Raw genomic sequence first — 25289 nt, forward strand, 5'->3', positions numbered from 1 at the left:
TCTTATCTGTGTAATTTCTGGCTCCAAGGAATAAGTATGTATATTTTGCTAATGTGTTTTGAATGTAATGATCAGAAAGCTAATTTGTATGTATGTTAACAGATTTGTTTAATCATCCATCTTTATTTTTACTTTGCTATAAAGATTTTACAGGATGTGTACAACAAATCATATAATTTTATAAACAGTAGTAAGTATTGTAAATGCATGTTTAGGTAAAAGAAAATATTCTAAGATTATTGTAATATGTCTTTTTAATCTCCAGATTGCTGATAGTATTGTGCACAAAGCCAGAGAGACCTTGGAACGTGCAATAAAATTAGTGAATGATACAAAGAAATGGGGAGCACGGGTTGTGTATGGGGACACAGACAGGTAATTAAGAAGTTTGCCAGCCAGTATTGTGTTTAGTTGTTTTTGTTCTTTTAATCACATCACATCAGACAGATTCATATGAAACATACAATGTTAAAAAGTTATATTTATGTACTTATTTACCAAGCACATCAAAATTATATTAAAGTAAGCAAAATATCTTTACAATCTCCAAGGCATGTCACAACGTTTGAGCACCCCTAACGTTTGGAAATTGAAAGTTAAAAAATTTGACACACCATATAAGAACTTTTGAATCTGTATAAGAATTTAGTTCAAACAGTAAAATAGAAAGTTGGCAGAATTTCTTCTCCAGGAAAAGCAAAATTAGAACTAAAGGACTAAAGTAAGCAGAAACACTCTGGGTATCGAGGACTGTAATTTGTGCAAAAGTTCCCGTATGCCTTTTGCCATGTTATAAACTCTTGCTGTGCTGCTTATGGGGAAAATTAAATAGCTAATTCTCTTGTTTTAGCATGTTTGTACTACTGAAAGGAGCTACCAAGGAACAGTCATTTAAAATTGGTCAAGAAATTGCTGAAGCGGTAACAGCTACCAATCCCAAACCAGTCAAATTGAAGTTTGAAAAGGTAAGACAAGGTTGAAAATGTATTTTGGCACTCAAGATAGTTTTACTATTCATTTCCTTATGTAACATTACGAAGTATTTTAATTTTATAACAATTTCACTGTGCTTATACCATGTTTCCCCGAAAATACTACCTGTCCTGAAACTGAAGCCTTGCCACATTTTTTGTGTGGGCAAAAATATAAGCTAGATCGGTCAGTAGCTGGGGATTGCCGGGCAGCTGCTCGCAAGCGTGGCCACCTCATGGCTGCTGTGTTGCTGCTGCAACAGCCCAAGACAGTCATTCGACCCTGAGGCTGTGCCCAGCTCTTCTGGAGCCCGGTTGCAAGGGAGCAGCCGCCAACCCAAAAACAATAAGCCCTCCCCTTTAATAAGCCCAAGGCCATATTTCGTGGGTCAAAAAAATATAAGACCCTGTCGTATTTTCAGGGAAACACGGTATTTATTAGACTAAAGTAGGAGTCTTTCACATGTTCAGAGCATATGAAATAGGTATTTCACCATTGACTTCTACAGGTAGAACTTGACTTAACAATCATTCATTCAGTGATCATTTGATAGGCCTTAAATTGGTGCCTGAAGTTATGGCCTTTGTTGGGAAGGTTGTTGAGAAAGTGGTGGCCTCTCAGCTCTGGCGGTCCTTGGATGAAACCGATTATCTGGACTCCTTTCAGTCTGGATTCAGGCCTGGCTACAGCACGGAAACTGCTTTGCACTGATTGATGGTCTCTGGAGAGCCAGGGATGGGGGCCATGCCTCCATCCTAGTGCTCCTTGACCTCTCAGCGGCCTTCGATACCATCAACCATGGTATCCTTCTGCGGTGGTTACATGAGGTGGGAATGGGAGGCACCATTCTTCGGTGGTTCTCCTCCTACCTCTCTGACAGGTCGCAGTCAGTGTTGGTTGGAGGGCACAGGTCGACCCCTAGGCCCCTCAAGTATGGGGTGCTGCAGGGCTCGGTCCTGTCCCCCCTCCTGTTTAACATCTACATGAAGCCACTGGGTGAGATCATTCATCGGCATGCGATAAAGTACCATCAATACGCGGACGATACACAGTTGTATCTGTCCGCCCCATGCCAACTCAGTGAAGCGGTTGAAGTGATGTGTCAGTGGCTTGTGTTTTTCCCTCCCAAAGATTGGCCCTGTATTCCATCTCTCAGGCTGGGGGGTGAAATTATACGCCCCCTCAGACAGGGTTTGCAATTTGGGAGTCCTCCTGGACCCACAGCTGACTTTAGAACACCATCTGTCGGCTGTGACCAGGGGGACATTTGCCCAGGTTCGCCTGGTGCACCAATTGCGTCCCTACCTGAACCAGGAGGCTCTCAGAACAGTCACTCACGCCCTTGTGACCTCAAGACTGGACTACTGTAATGCGCTCTACATGGGGCAGCCCTTGAAGAGCATTCGGAGACTTCAGCTTGCAGCCGCGCGAGCGATTGTGGGTGCACCTCGGTACACCCACGTTACACCTATCCTCCGCCAGCTGCACTGGCTACTGTTGGACTCCGGACGTGCTTCAAGGTGCTAGTCGTTACTTTTAAAGCCCTACATGGTATCGGACCTGGGTACTTGAGAGACCGCCTCCTGCCAATTACCTCTCTACGACCAATTAGATCCCACAGATTAGGCCTCCTCCAAATACCATCAGCTAGCCAATATCGACTGTCGACCCCTAAGGGGAGGGCCTTCTCTGTGGCTGCTCCGGCCTTCTGGAACGATCTCCCCATGGAGATTCGGACCCTCACCACCCTTCAGGCTTTCCGCAAAGCCGTCAAGACCTGGTTGTTCCAGCAGGCTTGGGGCTGATGAGTTCCCAGCCCCACTTGAATTGTTGCGATTGTTGTGTAGCTTTTAATCTGTTTTTTGTATCTTGTTTTTGTCTTGTTTGTTTTTTGTATCTCCCCCTTCCCCACTTGTTTGTTAGCCGCCCTGAGTCCCTCGGGAATAGGGCGGCATACAAGTATAATAATAATAAACATGGCCATTGAAATGTCCCCACAGCCATGCAGTCAGAAGTCAGGGACTTTGTAGCCTGCCCTCGCTTATGACTGGAAGAATGCTTCAACTCCCCCCACCAGTCTATCTCCCCTTCTGTCTATAACCTTTTGGCTTCCTGCATTCCATGGCCTCTGCTGCCCTAGCTGCCCTAAACATGCTTAGCTTTGCCCTTCCTAAGGCAGCAACTGACCTCATGAAACTCTTCTTTTCAAGGTTGCATGTGGCAGTTTCTTTGTAAGACCTTGTGAAGGGCCAGGATGGGCATGTATTGTGGGAGCAAATAGATGGCGAAGGTTAGCCTGGGCAACAGAGTCCTGGAGGACAAAAGTCTTTTCAGGGCAGGGTGGCAAGGGCAACTGAGGCTGGAGTTGGGCTTCACACAGCACAAAGGGACTTTCTGGTGCAGTGCAGCACTGTGGTGCTTTCCTTAGCTTCAGAGCTGTGACACACACCAGAAAGCTCTTTCAGACTTTGCGAAGCCGGGCCTGGCCCAGCCCAGTAGCATGGCAAAAGGGCAGTCTTCAAGGTACTACAGCAACTAATTTTGCAAATAGAATTCTAAGCCTGCCACATATGGACTACTATGTCACTCAGATTCTAAATTAAATACTTTGTTGGAAGATTACATTAATGAAGGGTATATAGTTTTAGAAACATTTGCCTTTTTGATACAAGTTTGCAATTTCTAACATTTCTTTCCCTATTATAGGTTTATTTGCCATGTATATTGCAAACCAAAAAGAGATATGTTGGTTATATGTATGAAACGTTGGATCAAAAAGATCCAGTATTTGATGCAAAAGGCATAGAAACTGTCAGAAGAGATGCTTGTCCTGCTGTTTCCAAGGTAAAATAGACATGAAATATGCATTTTTGTTAGCGGGTTGACAAAAGTACCAATTGTAAAAGGAAGGATGACTTCCTTGTAAATTGCCCAGAGCATTTGATACGCAAGTGCAGTAATGTTGCCAAATTTCAAGTATCTTTAAATTAATTTTGAAAGGACAACTGAAAACATGATTTCTTTTTCTTTTCCAGATACTTGAGCGTTCCATTAAGCTACTATTTGAAACACGTGATATAAGTCATATCAAGCAATATGTGCAAAATCAGTGCATGAAATTATTAGAAGGGAAGGCTAGCATGCAAGACTTTATCTTTGCAAAGGAGTACCGAGGAAGTTCTGCATACAGACCTGGTGCTTGTGTTCCAGCTCTAGAGATCACAAGGTAGTAACAATAAGTAACAGGTTGTTAATATTCCATTTGATATTAAATTTCCATTTGATATTAAAGGACATGGTGGCTCAGTGACTAAGATGCTGAGCTTGTCGATCAGAAAGGTTGGCAGTTTGGTGGTTCGAATTCCTAGTGTCGCATAACAGAGTGAACTCCCGTTACTTATCCCAACTTCTGCCAACCTAGCAATTCGAAAGCATGTAAAGATGCATGTAGAAAAATATGGACCACGTTTGGTGGGAAGGTTATAGCATTCCATGCTCCTTCGGTGTTTAGTCATGCCGTCCACATGACCACGGAGACGTCTTTGGACAGCGCTGGATCTTGGCTTTGAAATGGAGATGAGCACCACCCCCTAGAATTCGGAAGGACTAGCACACGTGCAAGGGAAACTTTTACATTTACCTTTTAGGAAGAAATACTTGGATATTATGCTGGAATATGGAAAGGTTTCATTTTATTAAGATATTAAAAATAGAGGGTTTTTTTGTAGATTCACATTTTTACCATCAGCCAGGTCTTAATTCGAATGAATGATCTTCAACTTATAACAGTTCATTTAGTGATCATTCAGAGTTGCTGTGAAAAAAAATGGCTTATTACCATTTTTCACCTTTAACAACCACTGCAACATCTCTGTGGTCATGTGATCAATATCCAGATATTTGGCAATTAGCCTATATTTATGACAATTACAGTGCCCTGGGGTCATGGGATCACCTTTTGTAACCTTTTGACAAGCAAAGACAATGGGGAAGCCAGATTCATTCAACAAACGTGTTACTAACTTAACAAGTGCAGTGATTCATTTAACAACCACGGCAAGAAAGGTTATAAAAACTCAATAACTATCTCACATAGCAACATAAAGTTTGGGCTTAATTGTCGTAAGTCAAGGACTAGTTGTGTTTTTATAAATAATTCAAAATGGCGAACATACCGAATACTCCTTCAGCCTCCTATTTTTCCCACAACAACATTCTTTAAGGTGGGTTGGACTGAGAGAGAATGACTGGTCTAAAGTCACTCATCCAGCTTTTATGCCTAAGGTTGGACTACAATTCACAGTCTCCTGATTTCTAGATAGGAGCATTAACTCCCAAATCAGAGTGGCTCTTATAGCTTTATCTTGTTTTAGTTTTCTTATCTTAGTTTTAAAGTATGGTTCTTTCATTTTCTACATTTTACATACCGGTAGCAATAATTGGTAGAAGTGATGTAAAGGAACTGCAAGAAATAAATTTAAATTGTCAGATAAAATTACGTGACCCGTCAAAACCGCGGTCGACAAAACCGCGCTCGACGAAATCGCGTACCTGACGTCATCAGCAGCGCGACGAAAAAAATTAAAAAATAAATTAAAATAAAATTAAAGCAAGCCGATTCACATAAAGGTAAGGGTTAGGGTTAGGGTTAGGTTAAGGGTTAGGGTTACGTTAAGCGTTAGGGTTAGGCTTAGCGTTAGGTTAAGGGTTACCGTTAGGTTTAGCGTTAGGTTAAGGGTTAGGTTTAGGGTTAGGTTTAGGGTTAGGTTTAGGGTTAGGTTTGGGGGGGTTAGGGTAAGGTTTTCGCTTTAATTTTATATTTACCGATCACAGCGCGATGTTTTCGTCACGCTGTGATGACGTCACATGCGTGCTTTCGTCGAGCGCGCTTTTGTCCACCGCGGTTTTGTGCTGGAACCTAAAATTAAAGTCTCTTTGAATTTTGGGGTTTCTGTCACTTCTAAATGCAGCAGATGGATTTTGAAACCTAATGTATCTCCCCACAGAAAGATGCTTGCTTATGACCGACGGTCTGAACCACGTGTTGGTGAAAGAGTTCCATATGTCATTGTTTATGGCATGCCAGGATTGCCTCTCATACAGTTGGTTAGACGGCCCATTGATGTTTTGCAAGACCCAAATCTGAGGCTGAATGCAACCTACTATATAACGAAGCAGATTCTTCCTCCCCTGGCTAGGATCTTATCTCTCATTGGCATAGATGTTTTCGGTTGGTATAATGAATTACCAAGGGTGAGTAAGTAAAATAGTAAATATAATATAATGCATGATTGTAACAGTGGAAGTGAAAAAATGAGGTATATTTACAATATACCAATTTTAAAATGTATCAAATTACCTGGCTTTCAAATTGAATTTAATATTTAAGAATGGCAAGATTTGAGCTGAATTATTCAACTTTGTTACTTTTACTGCTTCACATGTCAGATGATTTTTTAAAGAATTTTTTTCAATACATCTAGTATTGAATTATTCAATGCTACCTGTATTAAAGAAGCGTCAAATTTCCAGCAGCTGCTTCATTGTGTTAATAGCAAAAATTATGGACCTTTTAGAGAACATCACCATCCTCAAAGCTTCCACCACAATAAATGTTTGAAATATTATTCCTGTGGCTCTTTGATTTAATTTAACACTTTGGAGATTCCATTGGCTCTCCCTTAAATCAAATCATAACTTCAAAACTGTGAAACTCTCAAAGATAAAATAAATTGGTTGAACTTTGCGAACAGTTCTTGATATGTATTAAGGAACGTAGAATGACAAGACATAGTGAGGAAAATATAAATGAAGATAAAGTGATGCTGGCGGAGGAAAAGCTTTTGTACATATGTATCCTACAAAATATATTTTACTTTGTTTGATGTGCCATATAGATCCAGAAAGTGTCCACAATTTCTCGCACTGAGCAAGAATGCCGAAAAGGAACAATTTCCCAATATTTCACTACCCTACATTGCCCTGTGTGTGATGAATTGACACAGCATGGAATCTGCAATAAATGTAGGAGCCAACCACAGCATGTTATTGTGATGCTAAATCAGGAAATCAGAGAGTTGGAGCGTAAACATGAACAAATAACCAAGGTGGGAATAAAATTGGTAGAGAATAATAGTCTGTTTAACTTTTTGCAATTGGAACACATTACTTGAAACAAATAATTTATGAATTTTCACAAAAGGTGTTCTGAAAGATTGAGCAGATACTCAGATAAACTAACATGCTAATTGTAACTATTATACAGTTTTCTAGATCCAAGTAGTAGGGAGGCTAGAACTCTTAAAAATATTTTAAATACTTTCTAAAAAAATAAGAAGAAAAATATAACATACTTTTTGCATACTTTTTATGTGGAAGGACTAGGAACTTTGTTTAGTGCCTTTAATCAAAGAGAATTTGGGGGATACGGTTTTTTTAAATATTTCACATTTTTCTGACTTGTACTATAATATCTGCAGTAAACAGTGATAATGACAAAGTGTCAACATGTAAAAATTATATTGTCACTTAAAACATTATGTAATTGTATCTCAATGTCTGATGGATACAAAAATATGGCATTTTTGTGATAATGTCAAACTGCACCCTCCCGAGGACAGGAATTGTATAGGATTATGAGAAAGTACGTAAAAATCATTGTGCTCTTCATGGCACTTTATTACAGAGACTCCTTTTTTTTTTTTTTTTTTTTGCTCTTAATTTCTATCCAGAGAGCATTTAAATAAGTAAGAGGCATTTTACATTCAGTCAGAAGCTGGGACGTGTTGATCAGCCTAAATGTGGTCTATATCATTGTTGTATGCTATTCCTTCCTCCATTCTGTCAGATTTCTTTTTAAAAATTTTGCTCTAAAAGGGGGAGGCTTAGAAGAATTTTAACTAAAATATAGTTTCCTGTGATTTAAAAAAAAATGGAAGGAAACCCATAATCATTACGTGCATTTTTTTTAAATACAAATTTCAAAGTACCCAAATTACACCATAGTGAATAGTTTCTAAAAATCACATTTTTCAGAAACATATGTTTTGCATATATCTTTCCCAACTATATTGTTCTGTACCAAATATCAAAGCATACAGAATGTACCCTAGTGGATGTCTGTACACTGCTCCTGGTTATGCTATAATTAGGTCCAGATTGGTAAGATTATAATATGTCACTTCAAAGGAAAACAGTGGCAGATTTTTTTCCATTCCATTTTTCCCAATTCCCGCTCTCATTGCAACATCCAATGAGCTACATAGAGGCTACAAGGCTGAAAGTTAGACTGGATAGAGAGAAAGAATCTCAGACAACTGTTGCCAAGAAAACATTCCAGGTAGTCTTCAACCATTACAACCATTTGCTTAGAGACTGTCCAAAGTTACAACCACAGCAGGAAAAAAAGACTTTATGACTGTTTTTCATACTTATGACCAGTGCAGCAACTCCAGAGTCACATGGCACTGGGGCACTTGGCAACTGTCATATATTTATGACAGTTGCACTGTCTGTCTGTCTCAGGATCATGTGATCACCATTTGTAACTTTTTCCAGCCAGCTTCTGTCAGACAGTCAGTGAAGGAGGCCAGATTCACTTAATGACTGCATGATTCACTTAACAACATTGGCAAAAGATCATAAAATGGAGCAAAACTCACTTAACAACTGCCTTGCTTAGCAATGGAAATGTTGAATTCAATTGTGGTCTAAGGCAAGGACTACCTGTAATATATTAATGTAATTATTACAATTTGGCATTGGGAGACTTCATATTTTAGCATATTAAAAGATTTGATTTATCCAGTAAGGTTGGATCATTCATAGTCCTTGGATACTGACAAGCATTTTAGGCATGCAGTATTTTTCAGTAAAGAAAATTATGTCAGTATTTTGAAAATTATAGACTTAACGAATGATTGAATCCAGTATAAATTTTGTTTCAATTTTTAAAATAATGGCATTCACCCAATGGACCATAAGTTCCACTTACCATTATGCATCCTTAGCAATCTTCAACACTATTTTTTGTTCTGATTTTCAGAGTCCACAGATCTACAGGGTCTGTGCAAGACCATAGGTTTGAAATGAGTCGGTAAGGATTTGGCGGAAATCATGTGTTTTCAGAACCGCCTTGTGTCAATCCTTAGAGGAGTAGACACTTTAGCGCCCCTTCCCCCCTGGGGCATGCAATACTTACAAATCAAGAACTAGAAACTTGAAAGATTGTATAATTTCATGGATTATCAGCATATTAACATTTTCATTATTTTTTGATGACCACATTACTGTTTGGCCTGCTTTATGATCATTTGAGATGTTCCTAATCAATGGCCATCTTAGTTTTCCCAGCCTCCTTTTATTATTATTTATTTTCTCAGAGGCTGAGAAAATGTAAATGTCCTTTTCTATCTAGTCTTGCGCATAATTACTTTGAACAGAAATAGCCATGTACTTGGCTAATTGTGCTAATTATGTATTTTTTTTCCCAGTTAAGTGTATTTTGCACTAATTAATTATATATTCCTCTAGATATGCAAGAATTGTACAAGTTGCTTTGATCGACAGATACCATGTGTTTCATTGAACTGTCCGGTGCTTTTCAAAGTCTCCAGAGTGACCCGAGAATTATCTAAGGCACCATATCTTCGCCAACTACTTGATCAGTTTTAGATTACCTAATGTCACAGGATTCCAGGTGCTATTTTTGTTTTCAATGTTTACCACTCTAAAACTGTCCTGCATGGTCCTTCAATTTCATCTTGTCCAGGATTTTCATACATTGTTGACGTGTTCTAAAAATAATGAATGTTTGTTCTAAGTAAATTAAAAATACATTTGATAATCTGTTAATAATTCATTTTTAATGATGCCATTCTTTTGCCTTTTTAACATTGTTTATAATACAAATGTTGAAATAACCGTGTTAACATCTTGTAAACCCATTTCAGAATTAAAAAAAATTCCCTGTGGATTTCTGTAGTAATACTGAAAATCTTTGGGAAACTGCTATTGTGTTTTATTGAACTATCAGGATGTGTGTTACTGGTATCTCATCAACTTTAAATTTTGACTGCAAAATATTTTGTAAATACACTTTTTTACTTTTCAAATAACTGACTAAAATAATGTGCAATGGATTTTATACAATTTTAAAGTTGATTGGGATATTTCTTCATTTTGCTTGATTCCAAGTAGATTTGTTGTTTTGATGAAACTGCAAACAGTAGTAAGTGTAGCATTTTTGAAACATTTTCTAAAATCACTGTCTTGCTTTGGCTATTAATGGGGGCATTGTGAGGAACTGTGCAAAGACATTTTTGTTATAAACTGTGGGATTGTTGCAATACTTTAAATAAAAAATCCATTTTTGCTTTTGTATAGACATTTCTATTGCTTCTAAATATGCTTAAATATTTCATTATGTACTGTACAGTTAAAATTTATTTGCCATCATAAAGAAATGTGTATTTAGAATATTTGTAAAACTGTATAAAATAAGAAATTATGTGGTCACAGTACATTTTTTTAATTGGAAATCATTTTGTTTTTAAAAATTATTGCAACCATAGTAAATTTAATAAAATCAAATAAATGTGCATTTTTAAATCTCATTGTAGTTGAACTGGAATGTTTTAAACAATGTTACTAAATTGACATGGATTAGAGTTCTCTTTAATGAGCAGAAATTGCTCAGTGTTGCTATTTAAAAAGCCTATAATTAATATATAAAATACCAAAGAGTATTTTGATCTTCTTCTGAATTTTACTGAAGAATTTACTGAAGGAATATGGCCCTTGAAAATATGAGCTGGCAAATGCTATAGCCTACTGATCTTTGGAGGAGACAAATGGCCACAGAAATAGCTAGATGATTCAAGCAACTATACAGTGAATATAAAATCTCATGAATTGCACCATAGAATTCTGTCAATAATTGTGTTTATATGATTTGGGGGGGGGGGATATTAGTATCACATTTTTCCAACATATTTTTAAAGCAAAAAATCATTATAAAATTTTTATAGTGTTTATCCCAAACTAATCAGTCCAAGTGTCTTATGAAATAAATAGCTTTTTAAGTGGTTTTTTAAGGTCAAGAGGATTGAGACACACTATACACCAGGAAAGCAATGTATTTCAGTTATGGGGGCATACATAGATAATATCTAGCTTGTAGGAAAGGGGATGGGAGGGTCCACAGCTCATGATATTAGGGCTTGGGGCTTATTTATGCAATTGGTCAGGAAAGTTAGTCCCAAAAGTATCCTGGAGTGACTGTAGGATTGAATTGGATCTAGAACCAAACCACCAGTCAGTACAGCAAATGTAGCAAAGTTGTCAATACTGTTAAAGTGGACCTACCAGTAGGTAGACAAGTTTCATATTATGGACTCATTACAACTTCATGATTGTTCCAAAAGCTGCCCCGTGTAAAGTGTGCTACATCTGATGTGATGAATGCCTCAGTCACTTTTGTCAAGACCTCCCAATAAAAAAGGGCTTGAAATGACACCAGCAAAAACTGGTCATGGTCTCCACCTGATGCTATCTGTCCTCTAACAATGGTGCCTTCCCCAATCAACAGCTTCATTTAAATGTTAACAGGGAAGAAAGCTGAACCCTGTGAAACAACCCCAGATGCAACCATTTATTCCCATTGCACAAGCAGGAATCAATCCATGCTTAGTTCACAAGTGTTATAGCAAAGAAGAATGCTATTAGAAAGAAATTCCTAAAGAGAGACAAGCACTCATTGCTTTTCCTTTTGGTGAACTCCATGGTCAACACATTCAGTATCATACTTATATTGTACCATCTAAAACTTCTCCAGGCTTCAAGCAAAACATGAATATTTGTTACTATCTGTATAGTAATTAGTGTCTAAGCTTTGTCCTTGTAACTGTCTGTTCATCGTGCACCAACTATTCAATTATTACTTGCAGTCTTTCTCAGTGGCTTCCTGATATCATTGTGAAGAGAAGAAGCAAAACACAATAGTAAAACGCCAAGGTGCTTTTTCAAGAGGCAACTGGACTTTCTAGGTTTTTTTTTTCCTTTGAAGATGTTTCGCTTCTCATCCAAGAAGCTTCTTCAGCTGTGAATGAGATGAGAAGTGAAACATCTTCAGAGAAGAAAAAACCCAGAAAGTCCAGTTGCCTCTTGAAAAAGCACCCTTGCAACAACCATGACCTGGATGACTGAGAATCTGCATAGACAATAGTAAGAAACTTTATAAATGGTGGGGAAAAAAACAAGTCTCTAATAATGCTTATTTCAGCATATTTGTAATTGATTCCCTACTAAGGAGGTATATTATTATTATTCAAGAAAAATAACATTTTCCAATTCCCCAGTAAATACACTCCCTATTTCAATTTTATTACAAAATTATTGTAACATTGGGAACACACAAGAAAACAAAATCATATCCAAGCAATAATTGCAATACTTAGGGGCAAATAACATACTGTAGAATAGAACAAAGTATCAAAAGGTATAAGTCAAAGCGATTCATAGTTTTTTGTACTATTAACTTCAACATGCACACATCCAAAAAGATGTAATATATACACTGTTGGGAGACATGATCTCCCCCAGTGATATTAAGGGTTACATTTAACAACAGGTAAAACAACGGCCACTCATAGCCATCAAGTTCCCTTGGTCTACTTTCCCCACAATTTGATCTGCACCCAAAGTGCCCTCAGAACAACTTCAGTCATGTTTATTGGTGTACAGAGAAAAGAAAGATTCCAAACTCTCAAAAGTGTCTATTCCACATATAAATTAATATTCAGTAACTTCAGGCAGCCTACTACAGAAGCTGCAGTAGTTACCATAATTATCTAATAAGAATAAGAATCGTTCAAATGATCCTCCTCATCACAACTCAATCTTCATTTACAGTGGTATAGAAACACTAACACTATTGCATTTTAATCACATCTGGTGTTCATTTTACACTTACAAGCATCTAATTTTAGCAGTTAAAATATCAGTGAATATATTTTGATCAATAATTTTAAAAAAATGATCACAATTTCAACATTTCTCCAACACTAGCCACAATAAGGCTTTCTGAATTCAACACACGGGTACTGTAGAGATAATTAGCACTGATTTTTCTTTTCACAATGACAATTTTTAATTGTTAAGAAAGTCACTTTTTCAACTAGCCTCCCCAACCTGATTATGTTTAAATATAATGGTTCTAAATTCCTTTAATCTTTACCCAACACAAAAATCCTACTGATTAGGAATTATGAATGCTGCAGTCAAACACATCTAGAAGGCACAAAGGTGGGAAAGGTGGCTTCAGTGCATATCACCAGCTCTTGATAGATTTTGAATTTTCAATTATAGTTATGTCCACAATATCTTTAACAATTTGCTGAAAGATGGTTTTTGAAAAATACCAACAGATTTTTACTGATTTATATTTTATAATATAACATCTCTGATGGGAAGTTTCTTAGATTTTAATTTTAAAACTCAACTATCCAAGAAGTTACATGAACATATCAAGTACCACAGTATCCTACTATTTAAATATAAGGTCACTTAATAGTGTGGCTGAGATGACAACAAATTATACTTCTGTACTTGAAAATGCAGGTAGAGAAAAAAACAACCCAGTTTACATTTTGAAATGATCAAATTTCTGGGAAACAAATTCATCCTCTTTACCCCTTAAAAGTCTGCAATGGACTACAAGATTTATTTCAGAAATCCCAAAGCAGCCATAGGATTCCTCTTGGTATTGCAGGTGATCTGCTTTGCGAGCATGACCTGAGATTATGCTGCATTGTTGCTAAACTCAATGAGCAATCTTAACTCCAGTTTATTCAATTCCCAGAGTTACTGTAGCTATTATATCAGTATAAACTTAAATCCTTTTCAGCAATTATTTCCATTATAAAAGTGCTTCTGAGCAAAATTTTAAAATATGTATTTGCTAATTTAACCATAACTGTGGCCATGTACTTATTTTTTCAAAAAGAATTCTTTTTGTTAAATAGGATAGAATATATTTAGGATTCAATCTAAACACATGGAACTGTTGAGTTAGAAATGCAGAGGTTTTCAAGGATTGATTTTCCAGATTTATCTTGTTTCCAGAGATGACCTCAATGAATTGAAGATTCTTATTCTTCAGCCTCTTGTAGCACAGTACACAGATTATAAACATCATTTTATAAGACAACACTGAGGAAAACAAGAGTCCACAACCCCTGGTCCACAACCTGGAGCCAGACTGTGGCCCATTGGTAACTGGGCTGCACAAGCAGTGGGCGAGCGTGCGCATGCACAAAGCTGCATTGGTGGAAAGTGGCACACAAACGAAATCATCCCCTCTCTCCACCTGCCGTCCCTTCTGATCCGGAAAGTTTGGGGACTGCTAGAGTAGAAAACAAGTTCTGTTTATTTATTCTAATTAGTGTTTTCATTTTCCTGAAAAAAATATTACAAGAAGAAATTTAGGAAACATTCTACTTTGTCTTTCAGTCATTCTCATGGTTAAACAAAGAGTTCAACTCCTTTCAGAGTTACCGCTTCCCTCAGACTTTACAATAAAAAGGCCTTGCTTAGAATTCAGCAAACTTCCCACCAATATTGAAATAATATATGATCTTAAAGTTGAAATTAAGATAACTTAATCGTTCTTATTCAGTTTTGGGGATCTGACGGCAAGTACAGGAGAAGAATTAAATGACAAATTCTCTGAAGGAAGCTGGCCAGAGTTGGTGGTAGTAAATTCTTCTTGGATCTTCTTGGAGGTCTCTATGACAGAGTTCCGGGGTGTGTCATTCATCTCAATTATTTCAAAGTCTACTTCATTCCATTCTCTGATTTCATTATCCTCCTCATCGTCTTCCGGATAAGTGCTGGACAGTAACGCTTCTTGAACTTCCCTGTCTCCAGCATCCTTCACTTTAGCATCAGCAGCTGATGCCGCTAATTTACACATCACAGGGAACAGTACAGCTGTCATGACAGATGCTCCCAATGCAGTGTACATGAGCACTGGGAGAGTGGGAAAATATCCTTGAAGGAAGCCAACCGCCGCAGGAATACACATTTCTCCTAGAGCTGCACCCATGACAAACATTGCTGCAGATTTCCCTTGAATGGTGGTGTACTGCTCTATCCAAGATATACCACTGGGAAAGATAGTAGCCATTGAGGCACCATACACTGCGGAACCAACCCACAGAGTGACTGTGTGTACATTGAAGAGGACCAGGAAGAGTGATGACACAGTAGAGCCTATGATACTTATCAGGATCATAGATTCAGGATAAGAGCAGGCTGCAAAACAGATTGCCAATCCTCTGCAAGCTGCAAAGGTGCCCCAAAAGAGAGAGTTCAATCCTGCTGCTTCCTTTTCTTCCATATGGGCGTAAGTTTTTGCGTAAGTAAAAATGTAGGAGCCATAGGTTACCTCTGCTCCAACGTACCAAAAAAAAAACACAGAAAGAAGCACTATGAGAGCATGGTGATATTTCGCAATTTGGTATTTCTGCACGGAAAGTTTTGTTCTACCTCGAACAGGAATGCTCCTCAAATATAAAGTAAAGAAAAACAATGCGACGAGTAAGAGGTAAGTGCCAATCACAGCATAAGACCACACAAAATTCCAGTTTAAATAAAGCTTCGGCAACAACGTAGCTCCAGGAGGAGAATTCGTAGCTGACTGGTTACCAACACTGCTACCCGGATGGATCTGCAATTCAAGGGCAGAACCACCCAGGGCCATCTTCGCCAGGATGGGAGCTACAAAAGCTCCAAGGGCAAAACTGAAATGCAAGGCCTGTATGTGAGGACCAGCTTCTGCTTGCCATGTGTCCAAAGCCAGAACATTCCCACCTGAAAGATAAAGATTCAGGGTCAAATTTTCACATTAAAAAGTTTCATAGACTTATATGACATCTTCACCTAACACTGTGATGGCAAACCTATGGTACGCGTGCCAGAAGTGGCATGCAGAGCCATCCGAGTACGCCAGCTGTCGCCCATTGCTCTTCTGGATTCCGGTATGCACATGCGCACTAGCCAGTTGTTCTTCACGCGAGCGGGAGTGCCAGAAACTGGAAGAGCAGGCACGCAGGCACACACCGGGAACCTGAACTTCTGGTTTCCGGTGCACGCATGTGTGCTAGCCAGTTGATCTTTACGCACACATTCACACCAGAAACCAGAAGACTGATGCGCATGCATACATCGTAAGCTCAGCTTCCCAGCTCGCGCATACTCTTCCGGTTTCCGGCGCTCCCGCACTTGCGCACTGGGGAGCTGCTTTTCCAGTTTCTGGTGCTTCCCCACATGCATGTGCATGCTACCATTTTGGCACTTGGTGCCAAAAAGGTTCACCAACATTGACCTAATGTATGCCATTCCCTTCATATTCCAACTTTCATCTTTTCAAGGTAGGTACTAACTTTTGCAATTTTGTCATTATGAAAGCAATTTTCTCCCTCACTGTCTTGTTTCTTTATCATTACAGTTCATTCCTGATTTCAACTTTGTGAAATGACCTCAAACGCAACAGAGGAGAGGGAGTCATAGTATCCTCCCGATGTTGCTAGACTCCAATTCCAACAGTCCAAATTAATGTGGACAGGAGTAAAATGAACTGGAATCGCTAGAAGCCAAAGCTGTCTATTATTATGATGTACAAGCACTAGGTAGATCCAAACTCAACTTTATCCTCAGCCATGGAAGTTCAGTGGATGAATTGGGACTAGTTATTCTTTTTTAGTCCAACTTAGTTTCCAGGACTGCTGTGGAGAAACAACTGAAGCTGCTCTAAGAAAAACAGAATGTAAATCTAACCAAAAGTAATAAAATAAGTCCCAAGAACACTGTCATTCATCTGATACTCTTATCTTTTGATTTCTTTAAATTACTTTTTCTTATGGCTACATCTACACTTTCCTATATATTATATTTCAATGAAGCCCAACTTAGGAAGTGGCCATTTAAAAAGTCAATTCCAACTACTGCTAAGGGCCAGAATCCAAATTAAAACAACATGGCCATGTAAATACACCCAATGAACAGAAACCCAAAGCCACCATTTTTCTGGACAATTGGTTCTACTATGCTACTAACTGCTCTTACAGCTCAAGAAGTTATTTCAAACTTTCAGTTGGAATTTTCCTTGTTGTAACTTCAACGTAATATTCTATGTCCTGAATTCTGGAATATTAGAAAACAGGCTTTGATTTGCCAATTACTCTACTCTTCTAGTATTTGAAAAGTATTATCATATCCTCTATCAGTCTTCTGAAGGACAAACATTCATAATTTCTTCAAAACTAATATATTTGTTTCTCTAAAACCTTAAATATGGTCTTCAGAACTGTACACAATATACAAATTAAAGGTTGTATGAATATAGATTAAAGTGGAATTATTACTTTCTATGATTTCCAAAGTATACATCTGTTCATTTAATATCCACTTAGCATGATCAGACCAACTTAATACTTAGACTACCAGAGAACTATAGGGCTGTATGTTATTTGGCAAGCCAATTCCATGCGGCTGTTATGAAAACTGCATGAAGGTGTCCAATAGGCTTACTCTTTTAAACAATCTTTTGGCTTTCTTTCTTCCTTTCTCACTCAGTCCTGGTCTGAGTCATCTTTTCATGTCCCTACCATGGAACTGTAGCATTTCTCTTGATGCCCTCAGCAAGAACAATGATCTCCTGTAACCATCAGCCAGAACATTACTGAAATATTTAAAGCACCAATAATTGAAAGTTGGATTTATCAGATAGCCGAACTGTATTTTCAGTCCACAGAATATCCTGACACAACTGTACCACATCAACTGGGTTTGACAACATCCATGTAGACAAAATTTTACACATCACGTTCTTTTCAATGAATACATCCCATCTACATGTGCAGATATGTGAAGAAAACTTTCTATATACAAATCAACTTAGAGCTAAAGTACATACAATTCTCAATCTCTTAATGTTTACCCACTCCACCAGAAAAGCCTGCAAACAGGAAAAGGCAAGTATAACCAAGTGGTGAAATTTAGTTTGGCCTTTGGTCAAGTAAGGAAATTTGCAGGTTCAACCATTTTGTGCACATGATACACATTTAGCAATGTATTACGAACAAAATAATTTATTATAAAGGAATGCAACACAGTCCCATTGAATGATCGCAACATGATGGAAGGAAAAAAATACATTATGTGTAGTAAGTTGTTGTTTTTTACCTGTATCCAGAATTCCCATTGCAAAACCAATGACAGCCATCACGGTCGTTAACAAGATGGCTTTCTTACACCATGGAATAGCATATAGACCTAGTGTTGTACCCAGCATGGATAAGCCTATAAATATAATTTAAAAATTTCAAATAGAACATTTTAAGAATTAAAATTCCTCATATTTCATTTTAAATCCAGTAAATTCAAAGCCAGTAATTTTTTATTTGTATTTAGAATTATTATTACTATTATTACTACATCATGTCGCATATTTAATGTAGCAGTCTTATATCAAATGTAGTCACATTTTAGGCTGCAATCATAAGCATTTATAATTTGGAATAATGCTCTCTATGGGGCTGTCTTCTGAATAGTATATTTTGGATTGTGTTATTAGTTTCCAGAAGGTTGCTCAATGGTTAAAAAGCCTTGCTTCAATAGTTTAGAAATACTGCAGCATGGAAAACAATTTCCTTCACAATTTAAAATGGCTTATTATCCTTCCCCAAACTTTGACTCCTTTAGAATTCTGAAGAATTTGTTTATTAATATGCTGTCCAATCCTAAAGGCATGAATTGGCTAACAACCACAAACTTCATAAAAAAAACCTCCAACAACTACACCAATAATTCCACCCAAATGAATTAAAAATCCTATCATAAGAGATGAAGCATATGAAGACATCTGACCACCACCACTTGCAAATTCCTAACATGCTTTCCTCCTGAGCTACCAGGAAAAGCTGGGTTTTTTCTGCTCTCCAAAACCCAGGAGAGAAGGGACTGACCAGATCCAAGGCATAACAGCAGCAAATGCCTGTTTCCTAGGCATCTTTCAGATGGCATTCTTGAACCAGATGAGACCTGGCCAGAAATTACTTTATTTCATCTGACTGGGTGGGCAGATGAACATGGAGAAGGTAGTCTCTCAGAATAACTGAGTTTGGAGCCATGAGACTTTAAAGGTGACAAGAAGCACCTTCAGCTCCATCCTTAAGTCATCTGGCAACCAATGGAACCCCCAAAGCAGTGGGATCACCCAAGTATAATGAAAAATACTCATCCCTAGACCAGCCTGCCATGTTTTAGACTAGCTGTCACATCCAAATGCAGCCCCATATACAGTCTGCTACAGTAATTGAAATAGGAGGTAGCAATAGCAATAAGACTTATATACCACTTCATAGTGCTCTACAGCCCTCTCTAAGCGGTTTACAGAGTCAGCATATTGCCCCCAACAATCTGGATCCTCATTTTACCGATCTTGGAAGGATGGAAGGCTAAGTCAACCTTGAGCCAGGTGAGATTCAATCTGCCAAACTGCAGGCAGCCGGTGATCAGCAGAAGTAGCCTGCAGTACTGCACTCTAACCACTGCGCCACCGTGGCTCAGGTAAGCAAGGCTTCCTGTTTCAGGAATGGGGCACAAAATGGAGCTCTGGAAAAGCTAGTTCCAAATACAACTGAAAGCCTCTAGACTGCAAAAGGAAGTCTTCCATGGAGATTAGGAAGGTAGTCTCACATAGAAATGCCATTAAACTTACATTACAGTTCAGTGGCATTTCTATGTGATACATCTTTATATGTAATGTATTTAAAAGTCCTAAAACCCATTTGTTACTAAAGAATTATGATACTGAAACAAATCTGAAGCAAAAGGATTGAGAACACTTGAGCAAGTGAGATTAAAAAGAGCCTGAAGTAATATTCTAAATAACTAATGCAAATAAGGAAGCTATCAATAAAAAAGCACTTCCTTGACCATGTTAAAAAGGGAATGACTTTTCTAGTAGACGGGACTGCTGAACAGGAAGTATCAAAATATTTCAGTTCTCTAGGCTCCTTATTTTGATATAAATTGCTTATGAATCATAGCCTAAAGTCACTGGCCTAAGACTATAAGAATTCACTCCTGATATTTTTCCAAAGAATACAGCATATTACAAGTGATGCAAGTGTTCGGTTTTGTTGAGGCTTTCCACTGCAAAAACGGGATGCAGTAGAAATTTGACTAAATACAGCTAAAGCCCAGAGCAAAAATAACCTGATTTATTGGTTGGTAGATAGCAGTCATAATATTAAATTCTGAGCATTACATTTTAGAATGAGCACCAACTAGGGCACATGTAGAAGACAAACACCAAGAAAACTAAGGGTTTGCAAGAAGAGATTTATGAGTTGATAGAATCTACTCTTCTGAAAGTTCTGCAGAGAGCTGAACTACATGATTCCAAGGTCCCTCCAATACTTTTGTTCATCCCTGTAATAGATACACATTTGGACGAAGCTAAAATAACTTCACAAAAAGATTAGAGGGAAAGAACTGATACAATTACTATCCCATTTCTGACCAGCCAAGTAGAAGGATTTTCAACGTTGTATATTGCCTGTGTCTAATTCTCATTATAGTGTAATGTAGTATATCCACAAACACAATTATTACTTGCTTAGGGATAGATATGCAACACCTCTTCTACTACAAGGTCTACTGTATTATTCATATTCATTTTTGTTCACTTACCCAAAAGTAACTTGGAGTTCATGCAGTCAAAAAGTATTCCACCAATTAGAGAACCACTAAAGTATCCCGCTGAACGGCCCACGAAGATATATGAAATTTGACTGACATTTTTGTTCACATTTGCAGCCAAGTCTTGAAATGTTGGTCCTAGAATAGCAATAGCCATCCCCTAGAAATAAATAAAATCAATAGGAAACAAAAATAGCTGTTCTTAATAAAGCTTTGCAAAATTGTTCAAATAATTCAATCGTTAACTTACCACCTTTAGAATCCTAAGCATGATTATTTGCAAATAAGGCTGATTGAACTTAATGGACTACATCTATCCTCACTGTTCTGTGCAGTACAATACAGAATAACACCCTTTCTCCAGTTACCAACAGGGTATTTCCAAGAAACCTATAAACAAGGCCAGGCGGCAGCAGTAGTTCCATTTGTAGCTCCTTCCAAGTTATATTGCTTAAAGTTTCTTTGTCTTTTGGTGTCTTTAGGTCAATCTTGATTCCTGGCAACTTCCTAAACAAGTCTCTGCAGTTTCCTTGGCAAGGTTTTTCAGGAGTGGTTTGCCGCTGTGTGCATATGTATCAGTTTGTTCACACACTCAAATTCTGCACGCCAGTTGAAATATCCATGATTTCCCAGAATAGAGAAATTTCTACAGAATCCTGGACAGGTTTATTTGCCTTCATTGGAGGGAAATTTCTTTCTCAGAAATTCTAAGATATTTATTTAAAGTAGGATGTAGGTCTTAGAAATAGAAATAGACCAAATAAAAGAGGCGGTGGAGTTGCACTATATATAAGAAATAACTATATCTACAGAAATAGAGCACAACAATGATGAGAACTATTTTGAATGCATTTGGATCAATATTAAAGGTTGGGGGGGGGGGAACGACATTGCCATAGGTTTATACAGGCCACCTAACCAAGCAGAGGAAGTAGATGAACTTTTTGCTAGTCAGCTAACTAAGGTATGTAGGAAGCACACCACAATAGTAATGGAGAATTTTAACTACCCTGACATCAACTGGAAAACAAACTCTGCACCAAGTGGAAGATCCAACCAGTTCCTAACAAACGTGGCAGACAACTTTGTTTCCCAAAAGGTAGAGAAGGGAACAAGGGGATCGGCCATACTAGACTTAATTCTCATTAACAGAGAAGAAATGATAGAAGGTGTTAAAGCCACAGGAACCCTGGGGGCAAGTGACCATGCAATATTGGAATTCAACATTATGCAAACACAAGTAGTAGAACAATGTCAAACTAGAGTCTTGGATTTTAAGAGAGCTAATTTCAATAAACTTAGAGAGAGCTTGGGGAGAATTCCATGGATGAGAATCCTCAAGGGGAAAACAACTCAAGAAGCTTGGGAAATTTTGAAAAATGAGATTACAAAAGCTCAGTCTAGCACAATACCAATGAAGAAGAAAAATAACAGCTCCCAAAAGAAACCAGCATGGCTGCATAAAGAAGTCTCGGACAAATTGAAAGACAAAAAAGTTAAGTATAAAAAGTGGAAAGAGGGGTACATAACTAAGGCAGAATATCAGCAAATAGCCCGAGCCTGTAAAGATGAAGTAAGGAAAGCTAAGGCTCACAATGAAGAAAGGCTTGCCACAAAAGTAAAAAATAACAAAAAGAAGCTTCTTCCAACATGTTAAAAATAAGAAAAAGGTTAAGGAAACAATTGGTCCATTGCTAGGAGAAAGTGGCAAGAAGATGACAAGCAACAGGGAGAAAGCATAACTAACTCATTTTTTGCATCTGTTTTTACACAAAGGGATAAAACAGTCCAACCTATCAAAAACAGCACCACAAAAATCAGATTAGGAACACAAGTTGAAATAGGGAAGAAAATGGTAAGTGAGCACCTGTCTACCCTAGACGAGTTCAAATCACCAGGACCGGATGGATTACACCCCAGGGTTCTGAAGGAACTGGCAAACGAGATCTCAGAACCACTGAACTATATCTTTCAGAGATCCTGGAGCACCGGGAAACTGCCAGAGGACTGGAAAAGAGCTGATATAGTTCCCATCTTCAAAAAAAAAAGGGGGGGGGAAAGATCCAGGAAACTACTGACCTATCAGCCTGACCTCAATACCAGGGAAGATTCTGGAAAAGATAATCAAGCAACGAATTAGCGAACACCTAGAAATAAACAAAGTAATAGCCAAAAGCTAACATGGGTTTGTCAAAAACAGATCATGCCAATCTTATTGCATTCTTTGACAAAGTGACAAAATTAGTGGACCAGAGGAATGCTGTCGATATAGTTTACTTGGACTTCAGTAAGGCATTTGATAAGGTAGACCATAACCTATTACTAGATAAAGTAGAAGAATATGGGTTAGAGAGCATCACCACCAGATGGATTCGTAACTGGTTGACCAACCGCATTCAACGTGTAGTCCTCAATGGAACTGCATCTACATGGAAGGAAGTATGCAGTAGAGTACTCTGTTTTGGGCCCAGTACTCTTCAACATCTTCATCAATGATTTGGATGAGGAAATAAATGGGGAACTCATAAAATTTGCAGATGACACCAAGCTGGCAGGAATAGCCAACACTCCAGAAGATAGGCTTAAGATACAGAAGGATCTTGACAAACTTGAACATTGGGCACTATCTAATAAAATGAATTTCAATGGTGAAAAGAGTAAAGTTCTACATTTAGGCAAGAAAAACGAAATGCACAGGTAAAGTATAGGTAGTAACTGTGAGAGGGATCTTGGAGTCCTAGTGGACAACCATTTAAATGTGAGCCAGCAGTGTGCAGCAGCTGCCAAAAAAGCCAACACAGTTCTAGGCTTCATAAACAGAGGGATAGAATCAAGATCACATGAAGCGTTAATGCCACTTTATAATGCCTTGGTAAGGCCACACTTGGAATACGGCATTCAGTTTTGGTCGCCACGATGTAAAGAAGATATGGAGACTCTAGAAAGAGTGCAGAGAAGAGCAACAAAGATGACTAGGGTACTGGAGACTAAAACATATGAGGAACGGTTGCAGGAACTGGGTATGTCTAGTTTAATGAAAAGAAGGACTAGGGGAGACATGATAGCAATTTTCCAATATCTCAGGGGTTGCCACAAAGAAGAGGGAGTCAAACTATTCTCCAAGGCACCTGAGGGTAGAACAAGAAGCAATGGGTGGAAACTAATCAAGGAGAGAAACAACTTAGAATTGAGGAGAAATTCCTGACAGTTAGAACAATTAATCAGTGGAACAGTATAGGGTTTCCTGCCTAGGCAGGGGGTTGGACTAGAAGACGTCCAAGGTCCCTTCCAACTCTGCTATTGTATTGTATTATTATTTCTTCCAGTTTCATTTTTGCAACAGCCATATAGGTTGGTATGAGAGACAGTATCTGGCTCAAAAGCACTTTATGAACACTGTGGTCATCTTGAAGCTGGGTAACCTTGACTTCAAACCAGCATCCACGAATTTGAATTCAATAAAAGACAAAAGTCTGACTAAAATTAAAAACCTGAAACTTAGCTTAGGTTGATGAAGAGCTTAGCTTCTAATAGCAGATTTTTTGGGAGAGGTACTGGTAAATGACCATAATAAAGTTTGATTAGTTATGGTAAATTTATTTTGGATAGGGTTGGAATAATTCCTTATGGAGGTCTTGATCCATATAGACAACTAGAACCAGAGATCTGGAGTACCTTTCCCCAGTCCTGGGTATTTGACACTTTGCCTGTTTTCATACTGACATACCTGTTTTCAAAAGACATCCTTGTGTGAGTCTCCTACCAGATACAATTTGATAGATGATGATTTGGCAAATAAATCTCTTAGAGAAACAAGTCTCCTTACCAGGCCCAGGAAAGCGGCGCAAAGAGCAGCCGAAATGCACCACTTCAGTGCCCGCCGGGAAGCCGCCACCGCCGCCGCCGCCGCCAGCTTTCCAGCGCCAAGGCCGCCACCTGCCCGGCTTCTTCGCCCGCTGCCATCAGCCACCTTTACGACCGGCTGAAGGGCGAGCGGCGCCGAGCTTCCAGGCGGCGACTCTCCGGCGGCCGCATCCTCCCCAACGGCGTCCCTGAGGGCTCCCGCTTCTTCTCGCGCTCCCTCCTCTTCTTCCAACCGGGCAAAGCGGACCTGCTTCTTCGCGCCCCCCGCCGCCATATGTCTCCTACACCCGAGGGCCGCCGCTGCAGAGCCGGACAGGCGACATGTGACCGATTAATCCCGGAACCGGCGGCATTTTGGCAGGCGAAGGAGTGCCTTAAGACTGCAATTCCCAGAAAGCACCGCAAACGGCGCGGAGGCTGTCGCTGCAAAACGCCTCGCTTTCCACCCCGAGGTTCAGAAAATATATTTTTTCAAAATCCCAAACGAAATGACAAGTGAATGAGTAGTGAATGGACTCGATGACCTCCAAGATCCCTTCCAACTCTGTTATTCTGAGTAAGACTCAGGTCTTACTTGTAAAGGAAAAAAGCAAACCCCAACTGGTGAATCGTTGGATTAGTTGTTTGCAGGAAAGCCCGCTGCTGTCGACGGTCTGGTTGATAATTGATGACACGCATCTTAAGAT

At 38.7% G+C, this 25289-nt stretch overlaps 2 protein-coding genes across 3 annotated transcripts in view; one reads left to right on the forward strand and one right to left on the reverse strand.

Moving 5' to 3' along the window:
- The window catches only part of REV3L (REV3 like, DNA directed polymerase zeta catalytic subunit), an 83297-nt gene extending 72711 nt beyond the window's left edge, over positions 1 to 10586 (forward strand). For both annotated transcript variants that reach the window (XM_014055138.2, XM_087718638.1), the window contains 7 exons: positions 266 to 375; positions 851 to 965; positions 3679 to 3816; positions 4008 to 4198; positions 5979 to 6225; positions 6870 to 7079; positions 9505 to 10586. In XM_014055138.2, the coding sequence (XP_013910613.2) occupies positions 266 to 375; positions 851 to 965; positions 3679 to 3816; positions 4008 to 4198; positions 5979 to 6225; positions 6870 to 7079; positions 9505 to 9645 (1152 nt within the window). In that variant the 3' untranslated portion in view covers positions 9646 to 10586. The remainder of the gene's footprint in view (positions 1 to 265; positions 376 to 850; positions 966 to 3678; positions 3817 to 4007; positions 4199 to 5978; positions 6226 to 6869; positions 7080 to 9504) is intronic.
- A 1747-nt stretch (positions 10587 to 12333) lies between these two features.
- On the reverse strand, positions 12334 to 24985 carry SLC60A2 (solute carrier family 60 member 2). Its single transcript, XM_014055139.2, has 4 exons — positions 24566 to 24985; positions 20731 to 20899; positions 18217 to 18333; positions 12334 to 15843 (listed from the first exon to the last, which is right to left on the reverse strand). Exons 1-4 carry the CDS (start codon positions 24875 to 24877, stop codon positions 14630 to 14632), a joined length of 1812 nt encoding a protein of 603 aa, XP_013910614.2. The 5' UTR covers positions 24878 to 24985; the 3' UTR covers positions 12334 to 14629.
- Between the last annotated feature and the right edge of the window lie 304 nt (positions 24986 to 25289).

The sequence above is a fragment of the Thamnophis sirtalis genome, unplaced genomic scaffold (genome assembly GCF_051295495.1).
Source record: "Thamnophis sirtalis isolate CommonGarterSnake01/CBP01778 unplaced genomic scaffold, rThaSir2_p1.2 scaffold_6, whole genome shotgun sequence".
NCBI lineage: Eukaryota > Metazoa > Chordata > Lepidosauria > Squamata > Natricidae > Thamnophis > Thamnophis sirtalis.